Source organism: Podarcis tiliguerta, assembly GCF_965153285.1.
Source record: "Podarcis tiliguerta genome assembly, chromosome: 5".
NCBI classification, from domain to species: domain Eukaryota; kingdom Metazoa; phylum Chordata; class Lepidosauria; order Squamata; family Lacertidae; genus Podarcis; species Podarcis tiliguerta.
The window spans coordinates 83,000,199-83,021,639 of NC_139538.1; the positions used below are offsets into that span (position 1 = coordinate 83,000,199).

At 41.2% G+C, this 21,441-nt stretch overlaps 1 protein-coding gene across 4 annotated transcripts in view; it reads right to left on the reverse strand.

Moving 5' to 3' along the window:
- Positions 1-21,441, reverse strand: part of ADK (adenosine kinase) — a 191,812-nt gene that overhangs the window by 103,214 nt on the left and 67,157 nt on the right. For 3 of the 4 annotated variants that reach the window (XM_083440552.1, XM_083440551.1, XM_083440553.1), the window contains exons 5-6: positions 4,591-4,763; positions 3,468-3,576 (exon numbers count right to left, since the gene is read on the reverse strand). In XM_083440552.1, the coding sequence (XP_083296678.1) occupies positions 3,468-3,576; positions 4,591-4,763 (282 nt within the window). Of the gene's footprint in view, positions 1-3,467; positions 3,577-4,590; positions 4,764-7,162; positions 7,262-21,441 lie in introns of those variants that run through there. The other variant, XM_083440554.1, reaches the window with a different exon arrangement.

The following is a 21,441-nucleotide window of genomic DNA, read 5'->3' on the forward strand; positions in this document are numbered from 1 at the left end:
AGGAAAATTGTTGCACAATAGGTTAATTCAAAATGGCAGCATAGAAAATGCATCTGTCAGTGGGGATCAAATTACAGGGCAAGCTCCTTGCGATGCTTAGAAAAACAAGCCTGCAGTTTTACGGATTATGTGCACGCATGTGTTTAAAGGGGTGGGAAAGGAGCTAAATATCTGCACTAACCTCCAATTAAAGTCAATCATAAAAACAGCCTATTTAATGAGTGCAGATTTCTTTGGGTAATTATAACACCAACCAGTTTCCCCCCCTCTTTTAAATCTGTAATTCTGCCTTCTTGTTATTGCTTGCTTTGTCATTAATCGCCTCAGGACCTTGATTTCCTAGCAACAGACTCTGCCACCAAACATTTGGCTCTTGTTCAACATTTTCTTTGTGAAAAATGGCACTGCTGTTGTTGCTGGGCTGCTGCAGCTAGACTGTCTCTGTAAGTGCTCTAATAATGCATTCTTTTATTTAAAAAAATCACACGAGAAAAGGACAAATGCCCGTGCCTCCCTAGATAGCGAGCAAAAGCAAGTTTACCGGCAATTTAAAGTTTGCAGCAGCCGCAGGAAAATAATCTGATAATTTCTCATGAATACTATGATAGCACTTAAATATAAAAAAGGTCCACTGTCTGCCGCATGTTGAGGAAAATGAGGAGCAACACCTGCCAAATGTTATGTATCAGATTTCTTTTCCACCCAAGGGGACAAAGTGGCTGGCTTGGGTCCAGGGGGGCTTTTCTGCCTCTTCCTTCCCACTGCAGTCTCAGGCACCCTCCCTCCCCCCCAGAGAGCAGCACCCAAGAGGGAGGTCCCTTCAGAACATCATGGACTGTGGCTCACACAAGGTGCTCCCCACAAGTCCCCTCCAATTCTCTTCTCCCATTAACAACTCCATGCTATTTCCAACACAACTCAGAAGCCCCCGCCCCACAATGATCACTCCCCACATTAAATGGGGGGTGTCTTTGCATGGTCGCGCGCAGCCCCCTGGACCCTATACGGCACCATTAACACAGGCTTGGCTTCGCCTTCCCCAGGTGGGATACCTGGAGGTCTCCGCCTACCTCAGCCAGTTACCCAATCCCGGCCTGGGGAGGTGTTGCCAAGGTGATCAGCCCAGGTAGGGGGAGGGATTACCTGCCCACACAACATGGGGAGGATCTACCAAGGTCTACCCACATCTGAAACATAATAAAGTTGTGGCCAATTTTAATCCCATAGCACATTCTCTTTAGTCATTATTCCACATGGGGGCAGCCCAGGGTTTGGGGGACTCCCCCTGTCCACGCAAATATTTTTCAGGAGGTGGAAGGGGCTGCGATGGGAAGGATGATACAGGAAAGATCTGGTGTGTTCTATAATCCAAGTGTTTATGTGGGACCCAGTTCCAGCCATACCTGGGTCCACCCCGCTGTGCCTCAGACCTCTGTGTAACAGGGGTTGTACAGGGCTGCAGGGAGAAAGGTTAGCACGCTCCAGCGGTACCTGTATGGAGGTGCAGTAAGATTCAGCTGGTTCCTGATGAACAGTTATGCCTAACATTCCTCTCCCCCTCCCACCCATTCTTCTTCGTCTTCATTTCAAAACTTTCTAAGTTTTCTTACAGTTTTTAGCTCATTGCATTCAGTCCCAAGCGTGCCATTCAGAACAGACCAAGATACAGTAATTTTGAAATGAGAAAACAGGCCGGCGGGAGGGGGAAGAGCATAAATTAAAAAGGAACAGGCTACTGTGGAAATATATATTCTGAAAAGATGTCTCGAGCATATGGCAGAAGCGGTTGATGTTCTGTGCTGCGTATGATCTTTGCAGGATAAGCATTTGCTTTACAATTATTGATGGAGCTTTGGCCATATGCAAGAATCAACAACCACCACCATGGAAAATCCAGAGCGCTGCACAATAACAGGCTGCAGGAGACATTAACACTAGCTGAAGGAAATAACTTTTTTTTAAAAAAATGAATTTGTTTCTCCCGGATAATCCATTTTCTACACTTCTCACCAGCTGTTCCCACATGGCTCAGGTAACAGGATGGCAGCAGCTGTCATACAGAATCCATATATTATACGCACATTACGTTCTTTAATCTGCCATAGCTGCCTCCTATACTTGTTAATTGTGATCAGCATTAACAACATCACAGCAAGGGAAACACAAATCTGCAATTTATAGCACCCCAGAATGCAAGTCTACATAAATATGTGAATTGGGTTTCCGTCTATCTTGGGCGAGAGTAAAATATCCGTAGAATGAATTCTGAGCATTTCCTCCTCAGCTTCACTAGAACAGTGTTTCCAACATGTGGGTCACGACCTCAATTGGGTTGCAAAGCCTGTGCAAGAGGGTCATGGCTTTGAAAGTTAACTCCAAACAATTATTGCTCTTAATCCTTAGTTGGTATGATAAATACCTTTAACAGCTTTTTGTTTTGCTGGCATATTGTAATGCTGTGTAGACAATTGTAACCAAGTGTCAGAAAGGCTAGAGTCTTATATTTTTGGCAGCGAGCTTATTCAAATTTTGGCTTCATGTTACCAACTCAGTTATCATTGAGTACCCTGACCCTGCTGATGAAGCACTATCTGTGCTGCTATTTGGTAGCGCCTATCTTTGCTTGCTAGGTTTTTCACAACTGACTTGTATGATTTTATTCTGTGAACTGCCCTGAGACCTCTGGGTATAGGGCGATATATTATTATTATTATTATTATTATTATTATTATTATTATTATTATTGACAAAATACTGCAGCAGGCTATATACCTCCATAATGATCTGTGGCTATGTGAGACAACCATCAAACACCACATTGACCTACTTGTTTAGCTATTCCACTGATACTTGCCCAAATGGACTTTATTGTGAATAAAGCTATTAAAAATATTATAGCTAACACAGCTTTTATAAGTGTTTGCATTAAAGTAAAATTTTAATGGCTTATGAAGTAATAACCTGTGATCAGATGGCAGCTATTCTTACATTCCCATTAAGAAAACAACAACCCTAAATAAGTTTGTAAGTATTATAAAAATGAATTCCACATTAATAGAAGCATTAAGTAATTTTTTGCTTTCTGATCATTGTCCAAAATTCCTGTGGTGATACTAAATAAATTTGGACTTGTGTGTTGCAATACCAAAAAGGTTGAGAACCACAGTGCTAGAGGATGGCAGGTCGTGGCATCCCTGCAGATTCCAAGAAACTGCTCAAAAGTAAGCCATACATGAAAATGTAAATGCGATGTACAGTTAAGAGCTCAAATGCTGAATTTGATTCAAAACAGCTTCCTGAGTTCTACTTAAGTGAATTAAAGTAAGTCAGCATTCATGTCAATTAATCAAGACACAGTGTAACGGAAGAGTCACTTTTAGCACCCACAAAAGATATCCTGCACTTGATGCAACTTGTATGTAAATGGACAAAGTGTTGAACACAGGTGCAAAATTAACCAAACCTACCGCAATGTAATAAACTTGAGCTTTTTCCACCAAGTTCCAGTTCTTTTCTATGTCAAGATGCTTTTCCTTTTTATAACAGTTAGCAGCAGCCAGGTTCGCAACAAGAGACCTAAAATGACAAAAAGAAGTCAACATGATCAGATGGAACAACTGATCCACAATCTCTTCATTCCTTTCGCTCCTGCAAACTAATAACAATACTTAGAATTTATTTAGCAAGCTGCTTCAGATACTGTTCCTTCCTGCAACCCTTACAACAACCTGTGATGTAGGTCAGTTTTATTCCCATATTGTTGATGGGAGGGGGCACTGGGGCTGAGAGGCTGCTCTGACTAAGGCCACCTGTTCAGTTTATGTGCAGGAGAGGGAAGAGGTTCAAACTGGGGACTTGTGGATTTGTACCTCAGTCTCCTAGCCACTTACGCCAGCTTTTTGAAAACGTCCTATAGATATGGGAGTGGAAGTTTCAAGAGAACTTTCCAGTAATGCTAATTGGGAAGAAGCAGGGAAGCAAGGTGCTGCTTTTGATGCTGGTGCTGTTGGCTGATTAAAAAGGTAAAGGGACCCCTGACCATAAGGTCCAGTCGGGACTGACTCTGAGGTTGCGGCACTCATCCCGCTTTATTGGCCGAGGGAGCCGGCGTACAGCTTCCGGGTCATGTGGCCAGCATGACTAAGCCACTTCTGGTGAACCAGAGCAGCGCACGGAAACGCCGTTTACCTTTCCGCTGGAGTGGTACCTATTTATCTACTTGCACTTTGACGTGCTTTCGAATTGCTAGGTTGGAAGGAGCAGGGACCAAGCAACGGGAGCTCACCGTGTCAAGGGAATTCGAAGCCCGACCTTCTGATCGGCAAGTCCTAGGCTCTGTGGTTTAACCCACAGCGCCACCCACGTCAATCACGTTGGTTGATTACACAGAGGCAAATTTGTAAAGATGGGGAAGAGTAGCAAGAAGAAGAGATTGTCAACAGCACAAACGGAAAGGAGGGGACTTGAAGTCACAAGCACCTCAATTTAGCTTACAAATGCAGCTGCAGACATCTGCCATATGCCATGTCAAAATAGGAATTTTGACCTGGAATATGGCAGAGGTTTTTGTATCCCAAGGAGATATATGACCTGTTGTCACTTGTGATGCAGGCAGCACAGGTTCCAGTTGGCTCTTCGCTCTGCTCATAATAATGGGCATCCACATGAGCTTCTTCCGCTTTCTTCTTCAAAATTGCACCAAACTTATCCGTTCCGATGCACCCAAAAAACGTTGCAGCTTTATAAGGGCTCTGGATCATCCACTGCAGTCAGAGACAAAGAAGGAAAAACCAATTCACTTCAATTGCTTGGAATCAAATTGTTGTTGTTATATGTACAGCACTTTACATTAAATTGAGAAGGCCAATAATACCTTTGAATTCCTTCAAATCCAGATGGACTTTAAATCTTTTAAGTTCAACCTCTCTCAGCCTGGGACCCTCCTAATATTGTTGGACTCCAGCTCCTATCAGTCCAGTTGTAGTCCAATTTAAGGCTAACTTAAAACTGCAATTCTAACCACACTTACCTGGGAGGAAGCCCAGCTGAATGTAACAAAACTTATTTCTGAGTATGCATGGCGAAGATTGTAGCTTTAGTCTATCAAAGTTTTGAGGGTTCATTTTATTTTATTTTATTTTATTACAATAAAGCGGTATGAAATAGAGTAAAATAGACATACTGATGTAGCTTAGGAAAATACAAATAAAATATTACCGATTATATGCAAAATCAATAGATCTTCAGCAAACATACATTTTTGGACTTATACTCTTAAAATGCGAAACCAGCAATTCAGCTACTCTGAAATAACTGCTAAACAAAACTGCAAAACAATCCAAGACCACTCCCAGATACATCATACATACATCACAGAAAAGGCGGTCTACAACAGAAATCTGAGTGCGTTGTTTATCACCTGTCTGGCAGATTACCTCTTAATGGTCACTTGATTGGATTACCTGGGGAGCCTGGCCAGTCTTTTGTAATGATAAATACTTAGTTCCTGAGCCAGGTCACAGGCTCACCCTATTCATACACAGACATACCCTTAAGACAGGATTTGTGAATGAAAAGACAATGGGGAGGCTTTTCCATTTTCCTTTGACCTTGCAGAGAAATATTTGAGGTCAATTTGGGAGGGACAAAATGGTTTCAGGACTTTTTCTGTGGTGTTTCAGACATGTGGTTTATATATACAGTGATGAACATTTATCTCTCTCCCCCCCCCTCCACACACACATATATACACACACACACCTTAAAATTCTTATAACACTGACAAAATGGATATTATTATTCTTTTTTTATTGGAGAATTCTTCAGCTTTATTAGATTTTAAGCCACGAGTGGACAGTATTTCCCTTTTACATTAGCAGTTAAATCCTTCAACCAAAATCCTTCAACCAAAAACTTTCAACATTCCTGTTTGGACAAGTTTGGATGCTTAGAAAGTAGAGGTAATTTTGATCTGTTTTAGCATTTGAACTTTTGTTTTAAAGTATTGTTGTGAATTCCCCCCTTGATTTTATTGTTTTATCTTTTTTGTAAAACACTTTGAAGGGTTTGGTTTTTTTTTTAAAAAGTGTATAAATTTTATAAAATAATAAATAATATATCTTATAAACCAACCAACCAACCACACAATGGTTTGCTCAGTGCTGTCCTAAGAAAATCCATGCAGGCCTCCTCCATGCTAAAACCAATTCTTATCTACTCCATTTCTGCTCTTGTGTCATCACCAGAGATGGTTAGGCCCCACAAATGCTACAGATTATTTTAACAAGTCAAAAAGGTCTACTGGATTCACTTGAAGGAGTGGCATTCTGGCCCTAGGTGTGACTTACTTTGGAAAGAAAAAGGAACTGAAGGTATGGTGTGGGCAATGGATCATCCTGAACTTTTAGGTGTTCCAGCCACACAACAGGGTGTGGCCCTTGGTCCAGGAAGCAGTATTGAGACACACCCTTCAGATGAGTCCAGTGAATAGAAGATACTCCTGTGCTGGACTCAGGTGGGACGTTCACAAGTTGATCTGCTGATCAACAGCTGGATGCCTAAGATGGATGGAGCACACTGTGAAGTGCTCCCCATCCAAAAGTCACTTTGGCTGAAGCACCAAGGACCAAATGCTCTGTACCCCCTTTCCCAAATGGCCTCGGCCCTGCATACCTGAAGGAGCGTCTTCACTCCCATCATTCAGCCTTGACACTGAGATCGAAATGGCTGCTCATGCTGAAAATGGCTACCTTTCTAAACATGCTTTTGTTTGGAATTCATGTAGCCTCAAATACTTCTTCTCCCCACCCCCCATCCTGGCCTTTCCTGACCATCAAGGTTAGGTTTTTTGTTTTAAGTTCTGTGACTTTGTACCTCTTCTGATGTATTTTACTGTTCACATTTTATGATATATTAAATGATTTCACAACATGCTATTGTGTTTAATTATTTAATTTGTCATGCTTTTATTTATATTGTATACGACTTAGACACTGTTTAACATCAAGCTGTCTAGAAATTTTGTAAATAAAATAAATAAAATCCATGTTCTGAATATTAGTAGTGATTAGGTATTAAGAGATTAGGAAGGAATAACAATAGATCTTAGTATGTATTTCATAGTACTATAAAATACATGCTTTAAAGTTTCAGAACATCTTACATTGTAGGTTCCAATCAGTTCTGCTGCTTCATACACACACGATAAAGTCTGTTTCTCCATCCCAGCTATAAGCTGTTCATTCAAATTTCAGGCATATCAACATCTGAATAGCAACTAAAGACTACAGTTGGAGATCTCTCTTATCTGTGGGTAAAATTTCAAACGCTAAACATATGCCTATCAGCTTATATCTACAACAGTATCTAAAACAGGTGATAAAGGTTAAGTGAAAGTTTATTGACAATGATGAACTCTGACAGCCTCTATTCAATTACTTTTTCCTTCAAGGTGTCTGTGATCAAAGCAAGAAAGCCCCCACCCCCCCGAATCACAAGCTGTTTGTTCGGATTGAAACATCTGGTCAATATTCCCTAATGCTGCAATTTTCATGCGGTGTTAGCAATAGGGTAAGTTTCCTCTCCTTTAAGTCCCATAAGTGAGACACATATGGCTGATCATTTGATCCAGAAAAGATTCAGTTCACAGCACCATGTACAACTCTCTCTGCACTTTATGGCATTTTAAGGCTGCTCTGTCATTGCACTCCATCGAAACTGCAGTCTGTTACAGGCTTCTGCTATAAAAGCCTGCAAACATGACAGAGCTTAACAGCATTTGACTATGGGAGACAGAAAGCATGTAAGGCAAGGCTGTCTTTAAAATGGCAGATCTTCAACTCCTGCTAAGCATTCCCAAAGCGAGGCAAACTAGTAAACAATATAAAGACCCAATAATATCTCTTTTAAAAGTCATTCATTATTGTCATTCTAACATTTTCCATTCTGTATGTCTGAGCTAATAGAGCATCTTCTTTTGCCTACCTAAGCCATTATACGATTCATAAACATTGGCATTTAACATCATTTACATTTAATTTAGAAAGGTCTTACTAACCAATTATTATTTTGCATGTTAATGGCACTTCACCCTCCCTCCAAACAGTGAATGCAACAGGGCTAATTCCCAAGGAAATTTACACACTGCAACCTCAGTGTTTGAGGCAATCTTACAGAAAACTTTGCAATCCAGAACAATTTTTACTGAATTGCCTGCCTACATGTAGATATGTCCATCATTTATGGCTTAGAAAAGAAAGTAAAATATCAAAACATCCTAGGGGCACTTCTTATCTGCCACAGGAAGCAAGGTAAGAGTGCTTCAGCTCTCAGTGATTTTTGCATCTATATAGTTATCATTTATTAGTAGAAGTCAGTGGTGGATGTTTAAGTATCAGTGGAGATCTTCCATATAGAAATAGGTGTTTGATCCTTGTGATCTGATAGCAGCAGAAGGTAAGTCCTCAAAGCTTCTTGCAAAAGTTAATTGAAACTTTACAAACTGAAATTTTGCCTGTTACATTTCAATCTTCACTTTGTGTTTTACTGTCGTTTGCTGCCTTGAATGCCAACTGGTAGAAAGGTGGGATAAAAAATTAATGTACAAAAAGTGACATCAGAGATGTCAACGATTTCTGTAACAATATCAATCTAATTGAAAAACTACAGCTTCACCCATAGTGGAATAAGGCAGATATATATATGTATATATATAAAATAATATATAATTATATTATATATTTGATAGGCTCCAATACATAGCCAACTCCAGGGGGCATGGGTGCTTGGGCACCCACAGTAATATAAATGTGGGGGCTGGGCACCCACAAAGTCAATCAGCAAAGCCAGAGGGGGCAGCCAGCCAGCCTCTGTGGTGCTGCCTCCAAGAGAGACTTGTTAAAATAATCTGTAGCATTTTTTATAAAAACAAACCCTTCAAAGTGTTTTACAAAAAGATAAAACAATAAAATCAAGGGGGGAATTCACAACAATACTTTAAAACAAAAGGAATATGTACAGTACAAAACAGCTTTCAAAAAGTGAAGTCTCTTCAGGAAACAAAGATTTTTTTAAAAAAAGTGGGGGGGGGGGGAGAGGGAATCCTAGGTCCCTCCAGATCTAGTCATCTATAGCATAAGGACCAGATTTCCCCATAATAGTGAGTCATTTATACAATGCAAATAACAAGGAAATTAAAAACCCTCTACCAGAACAATGAGACTCATCTCTTTCTGCACTCTAACACAGGTGTAACTCAGCACATTCATCCTGAACAGACAACAGGCAAACAACATGGATCATATTCAAGATACGCACTATCTAATAATGCTTTCCCTTGCTTTTTAACTTACAAACAGCTACAGAGGAATGGGAGGGCATCTGTATCAACACACTGAATGTATAAGTACAGGAGGCTGCATCAAAAAGCTTGTCCTGTAAGCAGTGGCGTAGTGTGGGGGGTGCAGGGGGGGCTGGCCGCACCGGGCGCAACATCTGGGGGGGGGGGCGCTCGCACTCGCAGCTCTCTGCCCCTACCTGGCTCACTCACTCTCTCTCACTGCAGTGCTGGCTGTGCGAATCCGATCCGAGCCGCCGGGTCGCCGCCCACTGTGGAGGGGAGGGTGCCAGGCGTGCGGTGCGGTGCGGAGAGAGAGCGAGGGACTATCTGGGGGAGGGACAGTGCAGCGGGGGGGGGGCGCAAATTACTTGCCTTGCCCCGGGTTAGGGGGCGCAAATTACTTGCCTTGCCCCGGGTGCTGACAACCCACACTACGCCTCTGCCTGTAAGTGTCCTAATAGTTGTTTCAATTTCACATAGGCTGTAAAAAGGCCTCAGAGCTCAGCTTCTAGTATGCTAAAGCTACATGGAACAATGGGTTGCCCACTATGATGTGATGCAAGATGGATTGCTTTAACACATCGGCATCATCAGAGCCACTGTGACATCAGCAGATACATTTGCCAAAATTCTGTGGACATTGATCACAACTGTTGTGCTGATCCTAGCTAGTATTTTTACAGTTTCATCCAGAGAAGAATACCATCAATAAAAGATGCAATTAATGCAAATCTGCATTCAAAGTCATTATTAGAAAAATGCAAGAACATACCGAACTTTAAAGTTAAGCAGCTCATCAAGAAACGCTGTCACTGTTTAGAAATTTCATTGTTTCTCCAGGAGTTAAAAGAGAAACAATACACTATGTAATTTCTTTGCTAACTACTCTACTAATATGTTAATGATATCATTACATGATTTCACAAGTACAACATGTAATTTCATTTATTTATTCTCCATAGAGGCAGTGGGAAGGTGCAGATTAAGAGGCTGTCAAAATGGTAAAGTGACAGCTCATGCAAATTTATTTTTGCAATATAGCATGTAAGGAATGCAAATGCTAGTTAAAACAAAGTAGCTTCAGGCACTCAAGGTGTGCTTCAGGCATTGCATAAATGGATGAAAAATGCTAACAAATTAGAATGTCAAAAGCAAAGTGGGGAGGGGGAGGAAATTGAGGGTTCTATTTAAATGGCATTAAAACGATAACCTGACGGTAAATCAAGGCAAATATAAACACACGTGGGGTACTTTACCATCCCCAAACACTGTCGGAATTACCTGAGCTGGCACAGAACCAGGGCAAGGAACAACTATTGTGAATTTGGATTTGATTGAAAAATTAACTGCAATGAATAAAGGTGAGGATTGCTAGTCAAGTTATTGTGTGTAAGCAATCTCAATTCTCTCTGTTAGCAACTTTCATTTGCCTCCTCGTTTTGTTCTGGGCCACTTTCATAATGTGCTTGTTCCCTATCAGCTGAAAGCTTTGCAAAATAATCACTTTGGGACATGATGCATATCAAGATACAGATGCACATTTGAAATATGCTAAATGGGGGGGGGGGAGCTGCTGGGTGGGACAATTAGGAGTGTAGAAAGGGAAAGATTAAGTACCTGTTTCCCCTGTCACTTCTCAGTTCTTATCTGCCTCTCGAAGCAGCTTTTCATGCTTAAAAAAGCGGTGCTTCTATGTAGTTGCATGAAACATACTTTCTCCCTTAGTATTCAGGCAGCAACAATAAATTGCCACCTCCCCCCCCCCCCCCCGGAACTTCAAAACTTGACATATTTTTGTGACTTTGGGGTTGATTCTAATGAAGGTCTTATTCATCTGTAAATGTGGCCGTTTTTTCTTACAGACCACCACAACTACCTTTGCTTTTTATGTGCCTTGGAGAATACAGAATCTAGCTGTTCAGCTTGGAGTCTACAACCATAAGGAGATAATCTACCCCTTGAAGATGTACAGCAGTCTGAGGATTACATCCCATCCAAACCTTAGGTAATACTATACTATTTAGCTTCCACTGGCTCTTTTACCTAGTGCATAATCCATAATCAAACCCTGGCTTTGCTAGAATAAAGACTGCTCAGGAACCACCGTGTTTCATTTAAGGTTCAGGACAGATCTGGGTTACAAACCAAATTTCCATTTCCCTCAAATAATGGGGGAAACAGCTATCCCAGGTGTGCAACCAGGTATCTCTAGCACCTGGGAGGGACTTAGCTGGCATTCTCCACCTTGGAACGGAGTCTACATATTGCAACTTCTAGCACACTTTCATCTTTGCAACCGTCTCCCTCATCCCATCCCACCAGTACTTTGTTAAGGGGGGGGGGACTTTGGAGCTTTTCCTTCTTTGGAATGCAGTGGTGTCACCTGACTCTCTTTGGGTAAGTATGCATTTCGAGAGCAATCTTTCCCAACATGGAACTTTCCAGGTGATGTTGGACTTTCTTTTGTCTGGTGGAGATGCTGAAATCAGCCAGGAAGGTGGTTAGACCATGAGATGGAGAGGGAGTAAAAAAGGAGGAGAGAAAGACAGCAAAATAAGAGCTCAACAAATGCTTTTATAGTGGTTGTCACTGCAAAAGATGTTGGACAGGTCCTCATCGCCAAGCCACTTTTCAGGCAGAGCATCTAAAAAGCTACGTTAAATGGAGGTGACAAGAGATGAAGTTGTAGGGCTCATTGGCAAATTAAAAATTAACAAGCCACCAGGTGTGGATGGCATATTAAATATTTCAAATGTGATGGCTGATCTTCTAACGTCAAATGCAAAGTCACTATAATTGGCTTTTATTAAAGGACTGGAATGAAGCCAACATAACACCAATGTTCAAAAATGCTCTGTGGTTTTGTTTAATAACCCAAGTTGATTACTTTGGGGCTCTTCTGATGTAACTTTTTCCTCCAAAAGAGTGCTTTTAAAAGTATCCCTTTATGGAGGGAATACACATGGAAGACATTATAATGTAATCAAAAGTCATGTGGATTTCCCCAGAAAATATCTGAGCAGGATAGCAGATTCTTCCTGCATCTTGCTTTCACAGGTTTGGGGATGGGAGTCCACATGAATGTAATAGTTCCATGTTTTCCACACGCATTGCATAGCTTGATGGGAATTATTCCATGTGGAGAAAAAAAGAGTGTGTTAAGATCGGATCCATTTTACTTTGAGACAAGCATGTTGTCAAGACACCTAAATTTGATTGTCACTTCTTACTATTTCCTTACTGCAAATCTCAGGGGTTGGAGCATATCAAGTGACCCACTTCAGCATTCCAAGACACTGACATTGGTACATCAATAAAATTTCATCCCTTAACAGCAATCCTTCTGTGTAATGACTGATCTACTGAGCCAGCACCATGGCAAGAGACCTACGGTTTTTCTTGTATCCAAGACAAAGAAAATATTTAGCCTTCCAAAACATATTTGTTAAAATTCCTGTTCTGAAGCAGGATTCTAAATTTTTTTCAGAAAACTGTGACACATGTAGGAAAACAATCTGGTTCTAGTCACTGTTGCAATTAAATACGACTTGCAATATGATAACTTCAGTTTTTAAATGTTTCCCTTCACTGAAAGCCAAAAGTAGCAATCCTTAATCCAAGAAAGGTATCTAGTTTCCTTTTTAATCTATTATCCGTTGTAATAATGTCTGGGGCTTTAATGAATGATAGCAGTACTAAAACCTTTGTAGAAACATAAATACTTTGGTAGAAATACCTTAATCTATTTCTAAAATAGCTACATTAAAAAAGACACCCCCCTTTTTTTACACTGCATATTTAAGGCAGGTATCCATATGGAAGCTATTAATCCCTAAAATGTTTAAAGCCATTTTAAGTCGCAAAGATTATGTGACCTTTAAAAGTTATTCGGGTTTCAGAACAGTAAAGCTTTGAAGATGGCAAATTTTCAGTTTAATTGGGGAAGCAAATAGAACACAATCTTAAAGTGAGTTATACATTAAGAATTAATGGTATACAAGAGGAGGTATGTATTACAAACCAGAAGTAAAGCACAGTTCAGGAAAAACTCTCCAGCAGTTGCATCCCAACATACCTAAAACAAAAAAACTAACATTTCCGCTAATGAGACAGCTTGGTATTTTATTCTGTCAACTGATGGCTTAAGGTATCATAGTGTTGACGTCTCAGCCAACTGACTGTTTGGATATAGTCAACTGACTGCCAACTATTTGAACAGAATCAAGGATTTCAAAAATGCCACAGGGCCTCCTCAGAAAGAGGGTGGGGAATCCCCAACATAGAACTATACTACGTCGCCAACCAAGTGCACCACATAATCCCATATATTCTAGAAGATGAAACAAAACAGTGGGTACACCTGCATAGAGACATAATTGAAAATACCCCCACCACAGCATACACATTCCTCGCAAACAAACTAAGGAAAATCCCCACAACACTAAACAGGTTCACACAGACCATGCTTAAAGCATGGAAGGAAGAAGCAGGCAAACTGCCCCCAACCCCATCCTCACTAATCCCCCGGGTACACCACCCACTATTCCATCTGGGGCGTTTGCCCATTTGTTTGAAAATGTCTGTACAGGGGGGGAGAGAAAGGGTTAATATGTAGACCAATAGGAAAGCCGGAGGCGGAGCCCACCTGTTTATAAAAGGGCTTAGCCCGAGGTTTGGGGGTAGGTAGTTGGTTGGTTTTAGTGGGTTGGTTGGGAAAGGCAGTTGGAAAAGCAGTTGGCAGGCAGTTGGAATTAGAGAGACAAGTTAGTGCAGTTGGTTCATGTGTGAGGGGAGGTAGAAGAGTAAGAGATAGGATGAAAATAAGACTAAGAAGGTAAAGAGTAACAACGTTTTGAATGCAGTTAAAGATTATTTGTGTCTGAAATAAACTACACTCTTCTTTGTTAACTTAAGAACCTGACTGAGACTAAGTGATTTACTGGGGAAGACCTGGTTGGTGGCAGCGGATTAGTGGTGGACAGGTCAAACAGTCCGTGAGATGACCGGGGGCTCCATATGAACGCCACACCATCATGCAGCACAAAACTTCCAGATGAAAACTTGGGAGTGACAGGAGGCGACGGCAGTAGCAGCATCCTGCGAGGCCTTGCAGCAGCAACGGGAGATGGCAGCAATAGCAGCGGCAGCCTGCGAGGCCTCGTGGGGACACAAGCAGTGGGGCTTGCAAGTCCTCTTGGCGGTAGTGGGGGGCAGTGGCAGAAGCTGTGGAAGCCTGCCTCAGCAAGGCTTGTAGGCCACCTCTGCTTCTGCCACCATCTCCTGCTGCCGCTGCATGGCCTTGCAGGCTGCCACTACTGCTGCCACCACAACAAGGCCTGCTGCGCTTCTGCCACCCCTGCCCACTGCTGTGGTGAGGCTTCACAGGCTGCTTATTGTGCCCCTGCTGCCAGGCTGCCACTGCTTCTGCCCTCTAATTGTTGATTCTGTCACTGCCAGGCTGCTGCTGCTTCTGCGCCTAGCAGTCTGGCAGTTCCAGATTATTTGTATTCACTATGACTCATCATCATACTTTGGATTGTCCTGAATACCACCATTTGGTAGCCAAGCCCCAAACCAAAAGTCTCATTAGGATGCATTTTGGCTTGCCTGCTGCTGAAAATGACCATGAGGTGACTGGTAGTATCATCAGTCATCATTTTAGACCCTTAAGTAGTAGCAGGACATTGTCCTGTTTGTCTCTGCGTAGTTCTTATTTCATACATTGTAATATATTGATATATCACAATGTTTAGCATTTTGGCTTGCCTGCTGATGAAACTGAGGGTGTGATGATTGATAATATTGTCATTTATCTGTTTTAGTCCCCTAAGTATTAGCAGTTGCTAGGACATTGTCCTGTTCGCCTCTGTACAGTTCCATCCTTATTTCAGACACTGTAGTAGATTGCAATGTTTAGCTGGTAATAACACGTTTTGGACGATATATTGATGTATCACCCAGCCCTACTGCCTGGTGCAGAGGTAGACAACCTGGTGCCCCCCTGAATTGTTGAGCTATAACTGCCTTCATCCCTGAGCACTGACCACACTGGCTGGGGCTGATGGGAGTCATAGTCCAGGACCAGGAAGATCCAGAATCAAATCTTCATTCCGAATGGAGGTTATTGGCAGAAAGGTGGCACTTCAGTGAAACACAGCATATTTTAAACAGCAAATGTCTTAACAAGTGGATAATTACGGTTGTGTTGCAATTCAATTCAATTCAATTCTATATATTACCCATCAGTTTTTAAAGTATAGGTACATGGTCCTCACAGGGACTAGGATCCAGGAGTTACCGTCTGATCTCTAACAAGGATCAACCTTCTGAGTGCACCTGGGTAATCCTGCATTTCTACTTTATGCCTTCTGTTTTTATCCCTTTAAGCTCTGTATCATGTTTAGTTCTCGGATTCTGAATATTTACAAATTTACTCAGTGCTTTTTTTCTAAAAAAATGTTTAGGGGTACTCACATTTTCCTACACATGTTGAGATACTGCCCTTCAATGAGGCCAAACTTAGATTCACAAAATGTTTAGGGGTATGTGTACCCCTGCGTCCCCTTCAGAAAAAAAGCACTGAATTTACTAATTGAATGAGGGTAACATTTATAACCTTGTGGCAAAACACTGTGCAGCTTACTAAAACCCAGCCATTCCTAGGAAGTGCTAGAAACCCAACCTCCAAATAAGTAATCTTGCTTATTATTTCTGTACAAAGAAAAGCAGTAAAGTACAATTGCATCTTACACGGGGGTTCAGCTCCAAAGATTCCATGTATACGAAAAAATGTGCCTATTCAAACCACCTCCTTGGAACCATCCCTGCATGAGCATTCCTAGACTTTGGAGCCCCCATGCCTGGTGAAGTAAGGAAGAGAGCTTAAAATCTCTTTTCACACTGGGAAAATCCAGTGTAAAAATCTCTTTTAAGTTTTCTGCCTTATTTGCTTTTAACTTGCAGAATTTCAATCAGTCAGTACCAGGTATGGTTGAAATCATGCAAATTAAATGCACATAAGATGCAATTGTACTGTAATCAATTATTTTAACAAATTCTTTTCCAAGGTTATAGTTCCAAAAGCCACAAAAAAGTGATGGCTCCATAATCAAAATTATTAGTTTATTAAGCTTTTGTTTAGTTGAAAAACAATTTTCCAATCGGATAATCAATTACTTTGCACAATTGTTTGGGAGGGGGATTAATTATAAAATGATAAACTTGAATTAAAGCAATCAAATGAATTTGCAAGGTAGTGAGTAGAAGTACAATTAGAAACTTCTTCCAGAGAATTTAGTTTACAAGCTGTTATCACAACTCTCTTAACCATTTTCCTACTCTTAATGTGGCAGCTTCAGAAATCCTGAACACAAATCTTTGTAACTGGAGTATATTTGAATTAATAAATACTGGTTTGAAATGACAATTGTTTTATATAAAACTGTGAGTATTAAGAAGCCTGATGAAAGCTTCCCTATGTCTACTGGCTAATAAAATTTAAATCACTCTTGAGTAACCTTCTAAGATAATTCCTCAATAGGTTGTTAACACTAGCTCATAAAACAAGTTATTAGTTTTTTTGAATGAGTAAAAGGAAAATTCCTACATTGGCTCCCAGTACATTTCCAAGCACAATTCAAAGTGTTGGTGCTCACCATTAAAGCCCTAAACTGCCTCGGCCCAGTATACCTGAAGGAGCGTCTCCACCCCCATCATTCTGCCTGAACACTGAGATCTAGCGCCGAGGGCCTTCTGGCGGTTCCCTTGCTGCGAGAAGCCAAGTTACAGGAAACCAGGCAGAGGGCCTTCTCGGTAGTGGCACCCGCCCTGTGGAACGCCCTCCCACCAGATCTCAAAGAGAAAAACAACTACCAGACTTTTAGAAGGCATCTGAAAGCCCTGTTTAAGGAAGCTTTTAATGTTTAACAGATTGTTGTATTTTAATCTTTTGTTGGAAACTGCCCAGAGTGGCTGGGGAAACCCAGCCAGATGGGCAGGGTATAAATAATTAATTATTATTTTATTATTATTCATTTTCCAATGGTAGTTTCACAGAATGTAACCTCCAATTCAGACTGAGACATGGTGGCAAAATTTAATTTATGCTTTGTTTTAACCTTACAGACCTCAGCATTATACAGAACTCTGAAGGGAAGAAATGTATGTCTCAACACACATTAAGCAGCAAAGAAACTGCATCTCATCAAAATTATATAGTGGTTTTCAGACAATAGTTAAGAACGCAATCCTATACATGTCTACTCAGAAGTCAATCTCATTTCGTTACATAGCATTACTCCAGGGTACATAAACATAGGATAGAAGCATAAGGTATATTTAGTAGCGCTGGGAAATATATTGATATATTGTCCAAAACTGGTTGAAGTCCATATCGTGATATCGGTTTCTTAATTTTTGACCTGGCAATATATCGCAAATCATGATGTTAGTTTGTGTGATATGCAAAAATCAGAATGTGGGAAAAACCTTGAATTTACAAAAGCAACCACTTGTGCTACAATTGTGAAAATGGACACAGTACACATGACAGCAAAGCATGTTTCATGTTGACTTATTAGAAATACAAGGCAGCATTACCTACATATTTCAAGAAGTAATTTAATATATAACACTGGCTCACAACACCACTGTATTTTACTATTTATATTTTTTCCAGCCATTCATAGGAAATGAGAGTTGTAAAATGCTTTGATTACTTTACTTCCCAGAGGCACAACCAACGAGGCCTGTGCAGCAATGGGACATGGTGAGGACTTGCCCTGATTGAAGTGCATAAATCATTCTATGATTCCAAGGAAAAATAATTACAATGTTGCCTAGCTATGCCAACCTAATACACAAAGGAATTTTTTGCCAATATTTATTCATCAATGACAATTTATAAAATAAAATTCCATCATGTGTATTAATTCTTTGTCGCTCTCAGCTGCGGCTAAACAACATGGCATTGTTCCATGTCCATTTCAAATTGAGAAAACACAGAGATTAAGAGTGCTACAAAAGCTTACCACAAAATGCCTGCAAGAAGAAATCTTATGGAGGGGTAAGGCCAATAAAATGAAATAAAATTCTAACCTTAGCCTCTCCTCTCTCGCACACAAACATATGTGTTCACTGAGAAGAGTCAGCACACATTGTCAATTTAAGATGGACTAATTAATAATCCTTATGACAACTGTGTATGCATACTATTAATATGCTACCTTGTTTATAAACAGGCACAACACCGAGATAACACATCTATCATCTATAACGATCATCTATGCCAGAAGTCCCCACTTAGAGAGATATCACACTCTAAGTGGAAACCTAGTATAGATGCTTACTTCAACTTGAATTCAGGGGCAGGGATCTCTTATAATACAAGACTTACGGTAAACTCAGAATCCTCAATGCTTTCGAAGAATTCTATTCAGACTTTTATAACTGGAGCTATTGTTTTTATTAAGTTATGCTTACGTTTCCAATAAGTATCTTTGCTTCCAGCAAACATTGGCTTTATAAAAGCCACTGATGTTGCAGAAAAGAAAAGGAAAACAAAATGGATTGTATCCAACGTTTCAGTTGCATGTGGGGAGCAGGCTTCAGCTTGCACAATGGGCCTTTCCATTCCTCCCCTCGCCCCTGTAGTCTGGGTGCACTCAAAATGTGTTATAGGATGGGAGGGACCTCTTTGGAGCAGAGTCTAGGGTTGTGTGGGGCACTCAAGGCAGGGGAAAGAAAAGGAAAGTACCACTGGACACAACCCTAAGGCTGAAATCGTACATACAGCTTAAATACCAGCAATGTCAATGGGACATGTTACTCTATGCATCTTTTCTTGGAAGAAGGTAAAGGTAAAGGGACCCCTGACCATTAGGTCCAGTTGTGACTGACTCTGGGGTTGAGGCGCTCATCTCGCTTTACTGGCCGAGGGAGCCAGCGTACAGCTTCTGGGTCATGTGGCCAGCATGACTAAGCCACTTCTGACGAACCAGAGCAGCGCATGGAAACACCGTTTACCTTCCCGCTGGAGTGGTACCTATTTATCTACTTGCACGTTGATGTGCTTTTGAACTGCTAGGTTGGCAGGAGCAGGGACTGAGCAATGGGAGCTCACCCCGTCACGGGGATTCTAACTGCGACCCTCTGATCGGCAAGTCCTAGGCTCTGTGGTTTAACCCACAGCGCCACCCGCGTCCCTTTCTTGGAAGAAAGGCTCGCTAAATTCAGTGAGGTTTGCTCATTGGAATTTGCATACACAACCTACTTGGACAAAGATTTGCAGCCAAAAGAAGAAGCAACATTCTGGCACAGCGAACCTGTGTTAGATTTTTGAAGCCTCGTGCAGTGTACTGCCATGATAACACAACAGGGAAATGGGATGGGATGGAATATACAAAACAGTAAGTATATAAAATTGACCTTTTACATTTAAGTTTAACTGCAAATAATATGCTGGTAAATGAGGCATGATCTCTTTACATTATGTCGAGAATTGGATGACATTTAATTTTGAACGTAGTAGGTGATAACGTTTCAAATTCAGACATTCATCTGTGCTATTATCTTAACACCACAGAAGCCATTGCTATCAGCATTTTTTTTTTCATTTCTGTGATTGTCCTCCAGTGGATTCTCAAGAATTTCTAATAAAAGTGAATTAGTGTACTAATTAGTAAATCACTAATAAAAAAACAAGCTTTCAGTATACTGTAATTTATCCTGGATAATATTACTTTATCATCCAAACGTTAATACATCATAAGGATGAATTATACTGGTTCTCAGTGTTTTTACACACAAAGACGTAACTGACAATGAAGCTCACACACCTTTAAAGATCAGTTTTACCTGCAAAAACAAAGCCAGGACAAGTGGTTGCCTTTAGTTAGCTTAGCTGTACTATATCAGAGAGAATTGGAAAACTAGAGTAGCTGCTACTTTTAGATACAGCAGAATTCAAATAATTTCCCCTCCTCCCTCTTTGAAAATACTCTGATTATCTTACTTGCTTCAGTGCAACTAAGTTGCAGTTTTGTGTGGCTTTATAAAAAGCTTCCATTAAACGAACGATCTCTTCCAAAAATTGTTCTATGGTATTTTAACATTTTTCTTCCATAAAAAAATAAAAAATCCTAATTAATACGTTAGGGCAGTGATTTTCAGCCAGTGTGTGATAGAACCCTGGGATGCCTTGAATGATGGTCAGGCTGCCGCGGGCAACACCGGCCTCTGTCCCTCTCACATCTCTGTCTCCCAAAGGCTTGCACAGCTGTTTGTTGCAGCAACCCTGGCTACAAGCTCTCCAGACAAATGGCGCCTCTGGGGCTGGCCAGGGGGTGCTTCCCAGGCCCCTGTGGGGCAATGTGAGGAGGCACCTCTCTTTGGGGCAGGGAGGAGCAGCTCAGAGACCAGAGTGGCAGTAGTGGCTGCCGGAGGATTCCCAAGGAGAGGGAAGAGGAAAGGAGGCTGATGGAACCCTCCACAAGGGAGAGTGTTTGAAAAAGGGTGAGAAGATGTCAGTTCTGCAGGCCAGGGGTGACATAACTGGGCTCCTGAGCCCCACAGGGGTGCCGCAAAAAGAATTTAGTTGGTCAAGGGAGACATGGGCTCAAAAAGGCATTAGGGTTTAGGATGGGTGAAGAAAATAATCACTTCTTTTCCTTTACCTGAAGGAGTGTCTCCACCCCCATCGTTCTGCCCGGACGCTGAGGTCCAGTGCCGAGGGCCTTCTGGCGGTTCCCTCATTGCGAGAAGCAAAGCTACAGGGAACCAGGCAGAGGGCCTTCTCGGTAGTGGCGCCCGCCCTGTGGAACGCCCTCCCATCAGATGTCAAAGCGATAAATAACTACCTGACATTCAGAAGACATCTTAAGGCAGCCCTGTTCAGGGAAGTTTTTAATCTGTGATATTTTAGTGTATTTTTGGTTTCTATGGAAGCCGCCAAGAGTGGCTGGGGAAGCCCAGCCAGATGGGCGGGGTACAAATAATAAATTATTATTATTATTACTATTATTATTATTATTATTATTATTATTATTATTATTATTATGTGTAGCTGCTGAGGATACACTTCTATCAATCACAGTATGGTTGTATAA